Source organism: Haemaphysalis longicornis, unplaced genomic scaffold (assembly GCF_048455015.1).
Source record: "Haemaphysalis longicornis isolate Haplotype H1 unplaced genomic scaffold, Haemaphysalis longicornis Haplotype H1 scaffold_8, whole genome shotgun sequence".
In the NCBI taxonomy this organism is placed as follows: domain Eukaryota; kingdom Metazoa; phylum Arthropoda; class Arachnida; order Ixodida; family Ixodidae; genus Haemaphysalis; species Haemaphysalis longicornis.
The window spans coordinates 158,790,116-158,804,326 of NW_027526445.1; the positions used below are offsets into that span (position 1 = coordinate 158,790,116).

The 14,211-nt window shown below is 44.4% G+C and overlaps 1 protein-coding gene across 4 annotated transcripts in view; it reads right to left on the minus strand.

Annotated features, from left to right (window-relative positions):
- Positions 1 to 14,211, minus strand: part of Gek (serine/threonine-protein kinase gek) — a 103,663-nt gene that overhangs the window by 50,603 nt on the left and 38,849 nt on the right. For all 4 annotated transcript variants that reach the window (XM_077680667.1, XM_077680666.1, XM_077680665.1 and 1 more), the window contains exons 4-9: positions 12,986 to 13,081; positions 11,143 to 11,385; positions 9,840 to 9,896; positions 5,230 to 5,373; positions 4,118 to 4,286; positions 2,665 to 2,747 (exon numbers count right to left, since the gene is read on the minus strand). In XM_077680667.1, coding sequence (XP_077536793.1) covers positions 2,665 to 2,747; positions 4,118 to 4,286; positions 5,230 to 5,373; positions 9,840 to 9,896; positions 11,143 to 11,385; positions 12,986 to 13,081 — 792 coding nt within the window. The remainder of the gene's footprint in view (positions 1 to 2,664; positions 2,748 to 4,117; positions 4,287 to 5,229; positions 5,374 to 9,839; positions 9,897 to 11,142; positions 11,386 to 12,985; positions 13,082 to 14,211) is intronic.

Below are 14,211 nucleotides of genomic sequence, written 5' to 3' on the forward strand. Positions count from 1 at the left end.
AATGTCTTGCTTATGTATAATACCTATCATAATTTTATTTAAGCTCATTTTTACCACTCGAAAAAATTTTTTTCGCGTAATTATCGCACCCCCTAACTTCACACCGATTTTTCCAGAAGGATAGTGCAAGGATTACGCGAGTAAATACGGTATATACAGTCCAACCCAGTTATATCGAACTCGCAATAAAACCCCTGTCAGTTCAATATAGTAGCGGATACTTCAATATAAGCAAGCTAAGGAATTGGAAGTCATAAAAGCACATAGCAATCCAAACACTTTGTTGATGAAACTGCGTGACTTTCGCACCAAATAGATGTGTCTCTTCTGCTTGAACAACCTTGACCAACCTCGCTGCCTGAGACAGTCCGCGCTTCTCCACATTGTGCAACCTTTCACCTTTGCGAAGAAGCGCCGGACTAGTGCCAGTGCGCCAATCCCTTCGGAGGTTGTGGGCACAGGTTTGTTGTTGCTTTCCTCATTACACTCGCTTTCATTTGCGCTCTCGTGGTTTTGTTGCACTCCTCAGGCTTTTCAGACATCACCAGCACGCACAGGCGCGCAGATTTGATGCAATTTCGGGCGGTTTCTTTAGTGACATCTGCCCAGAACCTACTTCAAAAAAATGTTCTGAAGAATCTCGTGCATCGGGGGCTGTCCGACTTCTCGCCAAGTTCGACTCCGATTTGCGATTGCCAGCTTCACGACGAAAGGCGAATTCGGCCGCTTTGCGTTAGCTGGAGCCACTAAAAAAGCCTTTATTTAGTGACACTAGCACTAGCCACCATAGCTACCCTTCAGAGGAAAGCACAAAGCGCGAACACCGCATGCGCAACGAACAGGGACTAGAAAAAAGGGACTTGAGGAAATTCGTCGCATAGGGGGTGGGTGTATTGCGTTAACGTTTAGTGTTTGGGGAGTTGGTGGTAGTGAATGCGTTGTATCAGCAGCTTCTTGACTTAGTTTGAATGAGTCAAGGATATAAGGCGCGTTCGCAGCCTTTCATTCTGTGTCGGTTTTGTGGCGCAGTGGGAAGAGCACCATGTACCTCGCGTTCCGCCCACAGGTAGTGAATGCGTTGTATCAGCAGCTTCTTGACGTAGTTTGAATGAGTCAAGGATATAAGGCGCGTTCGTAGCCTTCCATTCTGTGTCGGCTTTGTGGTGCAGTGGGTAGAGCGCCATGTACCTTGCGTTCCGCCCGCAGGGTTGTGAGATCGAAACCAGGCGCCGGTAAGTATTATTTTTTTTATAATGTAGGGGGAGGGGTGCGGACCTGTTGTTGAGAACGAGGAGGGTAGCGTGATGCGGGAGAGGAGGAGTGGGGGAGAGGGCGCACCTGGAACGGCTGCTGCGGACGCTGAGGCACGCCAACGCCGGGTGACATCGTGAGTTAAAGAAATGCTCTGCATTTAAAATGGCGGGTGGGCCAGGATCATTTTTTGCAAGGGGGGATGTCGACAGCTTGCCCTACACGGCGTGGTGGTGCAGTCACGCTCGCAAAAGGGAGAACGAGAACAAGGAGGAGAAAGAGCCACCTGCTGCGCATGAGTGGCCGGGCCAAACCACATTTAGGGGTGCGCCGGTGGAATTTTTCGCTCGCCACGAGAGAAGCCAACTTGGGGCACGGGGCACTTCTGCGTTATTTGGAGTTCGATATATCGGCAGTCGCTGGTATTTTTGTTCGATATAAACATACTTTTCACTATATGTTCTCACTGCAAATATACCGTGACCAGAAATAGTTTGATATACATGGTAATTTGATGTAAACAGGTTCGATATAGTCGGGTTCGCCTGTATTTTTTACCCCCATCTAAGAACAACATGGACTCCAGCCTCTAGATTCTAATATTGCTACCTGTATGCTCACTTTCTCTTTATTTCAACATACACTGCACTCCCCATGAGCTCTCATTTCCTTGTTCTATCGCATCTTGCATCTTGATTTCCATCATTCTCTCCTTATTATTTCCAGACCTGCCTTTCATTTCAGCTCTTTTTCTGACTTCAGACCTGCCCTTCAGAACGCTTCAGCCATACACACAGCTTCAAAATGCAAAGACCTACAGAGTGGGTCAGTAATTAAACAAACGGCATAAATGAATGAATGAACGCACGAATGAATGCACGAGTACACTGGCAGAGCTAGCTTGATGCAGTCAAACATCCACGTAAAGGTGGAGTACATTGTTGAGTAAACTGGGGGAAAGATAAAAAAAAAAGAAAATGGGGATAAGAGTAGAGTCAGTGGTTAATAATTGTACCAGTTCTAGCTATCTAAGAAGCATCGTAACGCACAGCACTAGTGAACGCATCAGTACAAGTCTCGATTGTGAAAGGCAGTGCCACACAGCCCAGCACTTATGAGTAGCGCCATTAAAGGAATCGGTTACATAGGATGCGGGTTTGTGCCTAAGGTTCACACGCAGGCCAGCCTTACCAGCCTTCGACCAAAGCGGCTGAATGCACTTCCACCACCTATCCCAAACACTGGGTAACACTAGAAGAAACAGAAAAAGAAAAGGAGGGATAAAGAATGCGCCCCTCGTCCAGTTCCTTCAACACTCCCGCAAGATATCAAACACCACAGGCTCATATCACAGATATCACACGGCAAATACTACAGGCTCGCACTGCTGGAGGGAGAGACAAGTTCACTTACCGGCTGCTTGAGATCAGCATCATCCACATCAAAGTTGGAAGTGTCTGTCGGACTGCTGACCTCCGGAATGTAAGGTGCCCGGCCTGCGGTCAAGAAGGCGGACTTCAGTACAAGCGCAGGGGCCAGCCCAGTTGCAATGAGAGGAACCTGAAAGTACCAGCTGCAAGAAATTTACAGTCTACCACACTCTCTTCGCAACCACATCTCCTTTCATGCAATGTTTCCGCTGCTTCCCTTTGGTGAGCACGGAACTAACTCAACTCACTGGCTCCGCGTGTGGAGACAATGAATTCGTGCACCGAGATAAAGAGGAGACAAAGGTGATAAAGTGAAAAGCAAGCAACAAGACAAATGACTCAGCTAAGCCTAAACTGACATACACAGCAAACTGGAAATACAGCTGATTATGCTGTGCACGATAGAAATGACTTCAAGTGTGTGTAAAAAAATTAAAAAATTAAATCCATTTCGACAAACAATGATGACGGTTGAAACGTGAATCTTTCTTGCAGGCAGAAACTAAATGACAAAGGCCAAAGCGTCAACGATAAAAGTGCAAACTGCCTGCGAGGCAAAGTCCAAACTCAGATGACAACAAACGAATCCCGCATGAGAAAATGTGAGGGACACATGTTCAATTCTAACCATGGGAAGCATTTTTGTATTGTGTGAACATCATCATCATGTTCCCTCCCATTGTGTAAAGTTGGCTTTCCTGCAGTGAGTTTTTGTTAACGACACCACCATCAGTGAGACCACGAAAGCTTCACTTTAATAATTAGAAAAAAACCACAAAAGGGCACTCCGAATTTCAGCACCAGCTGAAGCTATTATTGATTGGGATTTGCTCATCTAAGGATTGGAATTTCCAATTGATTGTCACTGATTGATGTTATTTATCAAATCATCTTTCATATGTTGCGATGCATGGCTCCATCTGTCCCGTACGTGTGGTCCCATATCAGCCCAAGCCCGTCTAAAATTGTGAAAGTTGTTCAAGTGGTTTCATCTTGAAACTTAACAACGAGGAGTGTGACACTAGTTTGTCAAGTTTCCTATCCTGGCAAGAAAGCAAACACACCCGGAAGGGTGTTCAGGCAACTTGCCCCTTCAGAAACACAAAGGCAAGCTGCAGATATCTAACACTGCTCCACATATAAAAATAACTGACAATAACTTGCCAAGTTATCATTTCAATAGTGATACAAGAAATTGTATACAGGAATCAATACGGGAATTCAATAACGGGAATTTTATACTGGGGGAAGGGAGGGGGGGACAAGAATGGCACCCAAGGCAACAAAACACCTTTGCAAGAGCCCACTCCAAGGTTCAATGTGCAGGTGTGACAGGTGGCTTGAACTATCAATAGTAAAATCTAGCAATAGGTGGCCACCTGTGTTGCCATTTGTGCTGCAACAACAGCATCAGAGATAGACGGGGAAGCACGTACTTTCCCGTATGTGGTCCCAGTCGACGCCACTGAACCACGGGTGGCTCTTGAAGTCCTGCAGACCATTCTGCCCCAGCCGGCAGTCCGCACTGCAGATCAGCCGCCTCATAAGGTCTTTGGCGTCCTCCGATATGGTGCAGCCGGGGTCATCCGGGAAGTCAAAGCAGTTCTGCAAGCATGAGAAGGAGAGACACGGGCATCAAAGACTGTCTTTAGGCCACAGATACAGATAGGGATTTGTTGGTTAGTCTTTATCAAACCTGGCTAAACAGGCTCACTAATGAAGACTGAGTGCTGCAGCCACAAACGTGCCCTACAGGCTGTGTTCCCTAATCCTGACAAATTTCATGCAATGCCGCTTGAAAAGGATAAAAACAAGAAAGATTACATGGCAACAAATGTCAGCTGGTACGCATTACAAGACAGGCTGCCTCTCTACTAGTGGCTTTGTTTAAGTTACAACTTTGGTCAAGCTTTTTTCACTGGTGCACAAGTGCAGTCGAAAAAGACTTATGCTGGCAAACATGAGGGCTATCGTTTGTACTCACTGCCAGCACATGTCTACGTACAACAGCTACGACTAAAAGGCTGGGGTTACTTGTGTGATTGGTTATGCTGCCAGTTGCCCGTCCACCTTACTCAAACACCACTCTAACACAACAGGCCCGGCCATTAGGGCTTGTTTCTATGCGCCTAGTGGCACACTCTTTTACATCACAGAAGAAATGAGAGGGAAAGGGGTGAGACGAATAGCCAGCTTCAACAGTTTTACTTCTAGACAAACAACGCATCGTTTGCTGTCAAACAAGAGTAGAAGGAGCCACAAAAGGTACGATCTTTTAGTCAAATTCAGTCTTTATAGAGTCTCTTTAGGCTAAACTTAATCATCTAAGCCTCCATTTTGGAAAAAGAAACACAACTATAGAGACACATTTAGCACAACCGCTCTTTTGTGACTTTCTAAATTTATGCAATTGGTATTTTTCGATTAGTCTATCAGGCCATCTTGTGCCCTCTGATGTACGGCCGCCAATCCCAGATGATGTTTCTACTCCCCACCTATTAGAGTGAGAAGTTAGAAAGAAACTCCCCGAGCAGCACGGCTGACACACCTTGTGGTTCATGATCTTGCCGTAGGTCTCGACGAGGCTCTCGGCGTAGAAGGGGGTCTCGCCGTACAGCATCTCGTACATGCACACCCCCAGGGACCACCAGTCGCACTCGGGGCCGTACCTGCCCTGACCGTCCTCCATGGCCTGCCGCCCACATCGCCCCACAACAACAGGAAACAGTTTAAGAATGCACACCCAAAGTGTGAGAGGCAACAACAACGCACATACAGATTTTTTCTGGCAAGCAGAAAGGGATTAGTGGGAGAAAAAGCAAGAGTTAAAGGCCGAACTTGCTTGCTTATATGCAAGACTGTCATGGTAGCGTGCTGCCTACCCGCACACACTTGCCAAATCTGCGATTAATCCGTGTCACATCTTAGCAACGGTTGTCTTGGAATTGGGTTGCTTAATAAACATGGTTTGCATCCTCGATTATTGCTAACTTTTTAAAAACGTCCGGTTAGCTTGTGCTTTGTTTTCTGCGCGAGACAAACAAGAGACACTTCCAAGGATTGCCCTACAGGCACGTTTTCGGTTTTTGTGGAATAGGGTAACACCGTATCACTGTGCTAGCAGTTTCAAAGAAATTCACATTCTCAAGCTTGTGTATAATCTTCTAAGCTGCTTTTTCTCAGGACAGTGAGCGACTACAAAACGATAACAAGCAGTTTATATGGAAGCTATACAAAGTGCATCTTTTGCAATGACATATGTGACACTAATATAAAATTGACCCTCTGCTATGTGGTGACCACTGAAATGCTGGCTTCTGCTGGAAAAAAAAATTTAACCCTTATAAAATTCCTTTTTCGTACCAATTTCCAGAAGAATAAGGAAGAGAGTCACTGAAAAAAGGTAATGTTCAGAATAAGAAATGTTCCTGTATTTTTTTTTTTGTTAACAACTTCTGGTCCAGTTAAAAGTCACTCAGAAAACAGATGATGTATTGTACTCTTCACAATCCTTGAAAAGGCTTCAGCCTTACTACTGGGAGGTCAACTATGTTCAAGCTTTCACGCTCACTGCAATATTTCACACACAAATCCAAGAGCTGACAACACACGTCAGAGGGGATGTGACAACAGGTAGCAGAAATGTGTTTCACAATCACAACTGGGCGCAGGCATGCCCATGCTTTTCCCAAGTCACAAAGCATGCTCCAAATTCAGGCTGCTTTCAGCTTGGAAAAAAAAAACCTAGGTACGAGCTACACTAAAAGACGTTTTTGGTAAAATTTTAGGCTTCCAGAGAGCAACAGTAGTGAGTGGCAAACACACCAGCTTACAACTTGCCTCAATATATGTGATTTAGCAGACATTGGAGGAACTGCTCAACAGTAAGACTGATCATGACCAAAATACACCTAAAAAGAGACTGGTTCACGAAGGGTTCAAAAAAAGAAGTTAGAGAGAATCGGATGGTGAACCAAGTGGTGGTCACAAACAAACAAAAGGGGGAGCATCAATGACTGAAAAACTTGCAAAGTGGTCAAGCTGTGACTATCTAAAAGGTGACCCAGAGTATGCTTCAGGCGAATTGGGGGCACATAATGGTGCAAGGAGTGCAACAGTGGTGCAGGCAGTGCACGGAGGGAAAACAGGAGACAGTCAATTTGCACTCTGCTCTGCCATGTCTGACCACAGCACGAACTGGGGCTCGGATGCTCTACGTAATTTGAGCACTTGGTAGTGCTGCATTGTGCTGCTGCTGTCATTTGCTTGAATAGGATAACAGCATTTGGCGCAATTGTTGGTTTGTCTGTGCTCAGACAACTTCGTTTTATGGCCACATTTATTTGACCGCACTGTTGAAAACAGCAGCAGGAAATAGATGCTGTTTCGCATGAACGTGAGCCATTATTTTAGGTACACTTTTACTCCCTCGCATTTCCTTTTTTTTTTTATAAAATGACCTAGCATGGCGAAATGTGCAATGTGTTCGCGGCAAGTAAACTCACACAAAACTTACAATAGTGGGAACGAGACGGCTTTTTTTTTGGAAAACTATGGTCCCAGCAGCCATTTTAGAAGCTCTTGCAGAAAAAATTAGGGGTCTACTCGATAGATGCCTCTGACTTAGCACTTTTAAGGCTTTTGTTAGATGTAAGCACGAGACTTTGTAGCTACAGGGACTAGATGCCAGATGGGAGATTCAGACTGACCTCGCAGAGGGGACAAGAGGCAGAGTCAGTGCCCATGGCCAAGGAGAAAAGAGAGAGGGGGAGAGGGGTACGGTGGGTGTTTGTTACCACCCATGAAGTGCTGACCGGACAGCTTGTATGTGTGATAACAAAGACGACCCTCACAGAAACTGTAGCTATAACAACACAGCCTTATAGTAAATGTAGCTTTAACAACTTGATGCGGTTATTAGGGATAAATAGTATGGCTGAAGAACACGCCATGGACACTGTGGGACTCATCTGAAACTACCTAAGAGCTAGAGCTAAGCAGAATTTATCGTGTGTTTGTGTGTGTGTGTGTGGTGTGTGTGTGTGTGTGTGTGTGTGTGTGAGAGAGAGAGAGAGAGAGAGAGAGAGAGAGAGAGAGAGAGAGAGAGAGAGAGAGAGAGAGAGAGAGAGAGAGAGAGAGAGAGAGAGAGAGCAGTGATAACTTTAATGCATGGTACACATGACACATGACAACTTACAGTACTGAAGACAAAGAGACCGTCCTGCAAGTGTCTTTTTTTGCCCCTCTTGACTTGGCTTATATTCTAATTCATGCAGTGGTCATTTACCACAGTCTCAAGCACCGCTTGATGTGATTTTTCCGTGTGCTCCCCATTCAGTGCTTGAACGTGAAGAGGTATTTGTCAGTTTGTGAGAGGCTACTAGACCGTATAGCAACTCCCTACCAATGTTGGCAGCACAAGAAGTTAGGGGTCGAGGCAATCGTCTCCGAGCAGCAGTGCCTACGTGAGCTAGTGGGGAAGAAGAGAGGGGCTGAAAGGGTTGGCGCCCGCACAACGACAAACGGGATTGCGCCATGCACAGGCACCGAGCAGCGAAACAAAGGGCAGCAAGGCAGCGGGAGTAGACGAGCAAAGAGTTGCACCCACCTTCTTATCTTCCCAAGAATACTGGGAGGTGTGAGTTAACACAAGTCAGCAGTTATTAGGAGGCCGCCTCCATAATGCACACTACGCACACAAGTTGTTCACACAAGCAAGTGAAGAAGGCAGCACGGCAAAGATTGGCACGGAAGAGAAAGGAACGCAAGGACAGAGAGTAAAGAAAAGACGATGATGCTCACAGAGTTTAGCTGAGGAAAATCAAATGAAAAGAAAGAAAGTGTCTTTGCATGGAGGGCTGACAAGCGGGCAGAATGAGAGTGCTTGCAAACAGGGACATCTTGCAGCTGAGCCAGCTCGAAAATGATGCAAGCTGGCCACATTACTATCTTAGAGCGAAACTTTTTCTATCGTTTTTTTTTTTTTTTTTTTTTTTGCAATTCCTGACTAACTTTTCTGCCCGCCATTATGCTACGCAATCACTTTGACCAGGCTGGTAGCGGCATCATCGCCATTAGCGGTGCCACTTTCAGCGACGACGACACTAACAACACTACTTCGGAAGAATTGCATATCTCGCGAATAGTGGGTCGGGAAAAAGAGACTCACTAACTACAGTTATGCAAGCGGGGGTGTCAAAATCATTCCTCATTATGGGGCCGACGCAACTGTATTGGTTGAACCGAAATTGAGCCCACGTCTTTCCGCGAGCGCCTTTCTAGAATTCAGGAAGCGAGTCGTATGACCACTAAATTTTTATACCCTACTTATATCAGAAAGACTCATACTGATCCCTTAAACTCTGGGGGTTTCCTCATAATAGGGCCAGAGCAATCGTAGGGCCCACCCAAAAATGCAAGTGGGCCGTGCCGAAAATTGTACCGCCGCAAAATTTCGTGAAATGGGTGACCTGGATACCGTAAACACACCCTTATCATGGGGACAAAGCGGGGTTTCACAACGTGCGCAATAAGGAGCTCCAAAACTTGCTCAATGGTTTGCACTGCTAGGGACGTTCATTAACAGATTTTTTTTTTTTTCAGATTTCTTTCTAATTAATGTCCAACTGGTTCTCAAGAGAGTAGTGTTTATACGAATCGCAGAGGGCCCCACATCCCTTGAAAAGGGGAAAGACGCGTCTGAAGAGGAATTAGGGCATTCCGTTCCCCTTCATACTCCTCTACCACAAATCCCTCCCACAAGAACAGCCTATAAACGCTATTGCATCAAAAACTAGTATGTCGGAAAAAAATTTGAAAGAACTAGTATTTCAAATACTGCTTCTCGCCTAGCAGAAATGCTCACAAGCTGAAAAAGAAAACTGCTTCACTGGCAGCAGCGAGCAAGCAGCAGCTGTAAAAATGCTAGTTCAGCACACGGAATAAGAAGGACCAAGTTAAGCAAAAAAAATCACTGCTTTGTGCGCACAAAGGCGTTCAGCAGAGCAGCAGCAAGTTTACGCAGCCTACCTGGCTCCACTGCCCGCTTTCGCTGCAACGCCAAAAGTACATCCAAGCCCAAGGGCCCTCTGCGCAGCCCAGCAAAGCTTAGGCGACAGTCAGCGGAACAAGACTGCTTGCAGTGCGAAACTTGCTTACCCTTAAGATTTCAGGAGATATGTAGTCGGGAGTGCCCACAGCGACATTGGACTGAACCTGGGAAGAGAGAGGGGCGGTTCAGAGAAGTTTTAGTGGTGCAAGTGCCAGCACGAAATAGACCTGCTTTGCACGAAGTGACCAGACACGAGTTTACTAGCACAGTCCAGCCTCACTTCTGAAACTGTCAATGTTCTGACACTGACAAGTGTTTTTAAGGGGGGGACACTGCTCTTAAAACAGCTTCTTTTTTAACTTTTAAGCAAATTCTGCGACACTTGCCAGTCTTGCTGCTTTTTCTCCACCGATTTTAAATAAGCCATTATTTTTTCAGCTGGACAATCAGTCCCCAAGATAATTAGAGATAATTAGTCATTTTTGGAGGAACAATGGACAATGCAGTGTTAGTCATAGAACTGTAACCTTTATATTTTCCAATACGATGGATCCTGGTGAATGCAATAAGAGAATCAGCTTTTTGATGCGTCGCTTGGAACTAATTTTACAGCTCATTAAACCTTGGTGGCACCAGTGGCAAGAAACCATTTTGAGTGCCCATTTCAAACCCCAAAGTTTTAATGAGCTGTAAAATTAGTTCCAAGCAGTGCACCAAAAAACTGATACTTTTATTGCACTCACCAGGATCCGTCGTATTGGAAAATACAAAGATTACAGTTCTATGTCTACCACTGTTTTGTCTATTGTTCCTCCAAAAATGGCTAATTATCTCTAATCATCTTGGGACCTAATTGACCAGCTGAAAAAATAGTGGCATACTATTTGAAATCAGGCGAGAAAAGCAGCAAGACTGGCAAGTTTCACAGAATTTCCTCACAAATTAAAATAAATTGTTTGAAGGGCCATGTCCCCCCTTAAGCTTCCCGCACTGTTATCAAAAATCCTTCTGGCTTACAATCATTCTCTTGGCCAGCTGCCTGGGAGGACATTTCATGCTTTCTGAAAGCATAATCTGCGGGAGCATTTTTATGCTGAAATTCCCCCTCAAACTTTCCTTTGTTGCCCACGTTATCTGCAGTTGAAAATTTCTAATGCAGAGCTTCCGTACTAGAGGTTTCAAAACTAAAGCAGCCTCCCTCATACAACGGCTCACTAGAGCAAAGTTGGAAGAAGCAAAGGGTAATTCAAATGTTTTACATTTTAAATAAATGCAAGGAAGACCACAGCCACAAAAACTCTATAATCCAGCGGCAACTCAGGTATCCACACATTATGTAGAACAAATGCAGCCACCCTCAGATAATATAATTAAGCAGCCGCGTTCTCTGTCTCTCTCTCTCTGCCTCACCGTGCCGTCGTCGCAGAGCCGGAGGCAGGAGCCGAAGTCGGCCAGCCGGATGTGGCCGTTGGCGTCGAGCAGCACGTTGTCCGGCTTGATGTCCCTGTGGACATAGTGCAGCGAGTGGATCGACTCGATGGCCAGGATCATCTCGGTGATGTAGAAGCGCGCCATCTCCTCGGGCAGCTTGTCCTCAAACTTGCTCAGCAGCGTCAGCAGGTCCCCGCCGCAGTAGTAGTCCATCACCAGGTACTGTTCGGCACAGGGTCGGCCAGGGAAGAGTGGTGGTGCAATCGAGTGAACTAAACAAGCACGTCATGATCATCTTTTTTTTCTTTTCCTTTGACTTTTGAGATCTCCCAGACCTTGGACATCACTCTGCCCTCATCCGCTCTTGACCAGCATGAGAAGCTATCAGCGTTTTCATCCTTTTTTTTTTCTCTCCTCATCACTTGTTTCTACACAGCTCTCATCCGAACCTCTTCCATCCTTGAACGTCGTTTAGAGAGTAAATAGGTAGTGAGCCCTTGTGTGCAACTGGGTTGACCTTTCTACCTAGCCAGTTCTGCCACAATGTGTGCATACATTTTTTTCTGCCCAATAAATCCCGACTGCAACTCATATTAAGGGTGGACATGTATCTTAAAACTATTTTTTTTTTAATTTCTAAGTAAACTCTGTGAAACTCACCAGTCTTGCTGCTTCTGTTCTACTGAATTCAAATATGTCACTATTTTTTTATTCGGTCAATTAGTTACCAAGATAATTAAAGGTAATTAACCATTTTTGGAGGAACTATAGACATTGCAGTGGTAGTCACAGAACTGTAATCTTTATATTTCCCAATACTATGAACCCTGGCGAGTGCAATAAGAGAACCGGTTTCGTGATGTCAAGGAACCATTTTGAGTTTCCACTTCAAACACAAAAATTTAATGAGCCATAAAATTAGTTCCAAGCGATTCATCACAACGATTGATCACAAGACTGATTCTCCTATTGCACTCACCAGGGTTCATAGCATTGAAAAATATTAAGATTACAGTTCTGTGACTAACACTGCATTGTCCATTGTTCCTACAAAAATGAGTAATTATCTCTAATTATCTTGGGAACTCATTGACCGATTAAAAAAATAGCGGCATATTTGAATTCAGTGTAAATGAAGCAGCAAGACGGGCGAGTTTCACAGAGTTTAATTAGAAATTAAAAGAAATAGTTTCAAGAGCCATGTCCACCCTTAAGCATGCCTGCTGGAAAACAAAAAAAAACACTGGACAATCAGTTTACGTCAAATCCCCAACAAAAGCTGACGACACAGTTAGGTATTCAACATGACTGAACGCTTGCAACGCTCGCCATTGCTGACTACTTGGGGCTGGGCGTGGACATATAACTATTCTCGTTAATGCAGGTATGCTTACAGAATGATGTGGATTGTGGGTGGACCCAGGAAATGGGTGCACACTGCAAGTTATGCATTCGTGACCACAAGAAAGAAAGAGTAATTAACTCGCAGGTACATGGGACAAAGGTTGATTAGTTAAAATTATTTTTCAACACACCACCCCATCCATACTTCACATTACACAGCTAATGCATAGACCTTAAGGATGTGATCCGCAATAAAAATTTTGATGAAACTCGAGAAGCAAATTGTAATAGCACTCCACAAAACCCAAGCATTGGACATACAATGCTAACACAAACGGTGCCTCCAACTTGACCAAAGGACACCATCAACACAAAAGCGTACTATACTCGTGCATGGTAATGAATTGTACTTTGAATGGTAAACTGCTGCAATACAAGCGATGCAACCGCTGCACAGCGCGGGACCTCCAGCACCTACCAGGTTGGTGTCATCCTGAAATGAGTAGTGAAGGTTTGTGATCCACCGCCTGTCTCCAAAAACAAGCACGTCGCGTTCTTCTTGGAAACAGGCAGTCTGGAACAAAACGGGACCACATGCAAGAAAGCCCAATTAGCAACAACCAACAGCAACAAGAAAGTCAGCAATTTGAAACATGTCACCCTTGAATACTGTGCTACTGCACCATGGGCACTTTAAAGATACAGCCAACAGCTGTTGGTGTCTTTTTTTTCCTTTTTTTCATTAATAAGATGGCAAGATTGTCTGAGACTGAACGATTAAAAAGAAGAGGCTCAGAAAAACAACTGATTACTGTATTTTTCTCACGCACCAATATCATAACCATGAAATATCTAAAATTTCTCATATGTGTTGTAGCATGATGAGATTTGCTGAAGCGATGATTCTCAGCACTGTAGTAGCCTTGTGACTCTCAACTTTAACAGTGTTGTGAGCTTACTGGTGACTGTAAAAACCTCATAGGCATCCAACATGTCTAGACCTCTAATGGGCCTTCTGACTTTATTACAGGGCTGTTATGCTATAAAGGCTTGGAAGCCTTAAGGGGGGACACTGGTCTTGAAGACATTCTTGTTATTTTTGAACCAATCTCCTTGAAATTTGCACATTAAGTGTGTTTTAACATCCTGAGCACAAATATGCAGTCAGTTTTCATCTATATAGTCTAAGTTCAGAATTTTGCAACATGTTATGTCATTCCATTTCGGGCAATTTTTTAATTATCTGCTTATGATATACTTGAATAATTTTTGTTCCTTTGTGCTCTCGAAGGACCAGGGAGTGCAACTATACCATAGCAGTAATTTTATCACTGTTTCTGCAATTGCTCTGAACTTATGAAATGTCAGGTCATCAATTATCAATGTTTTCGTAAAACAAAATGCATAAAAAATTGTACTAGCACAAAGAAATTTTATATTTTTCTGGTTTTATTGCACTGTTCAGTTCTTAAGCTTTCAAATGCAGCAAGAATGACGCAAATCTGACCAGTACATCCCAAGATATTGCACCCGACAGTTGACCTCATGGGAAAAAAACTGGTTTTGAGAAAACAAGGCACAAAGTTTGGAAATGCAGGGGAAAATGGCCATTTAGCCAACTTCAAATGGTGACAGCTTTGTAAATACTTATGGTACAGCTATAATATTTTGCAGGTACATTCTTTGGGACCTATAGACTGCAAA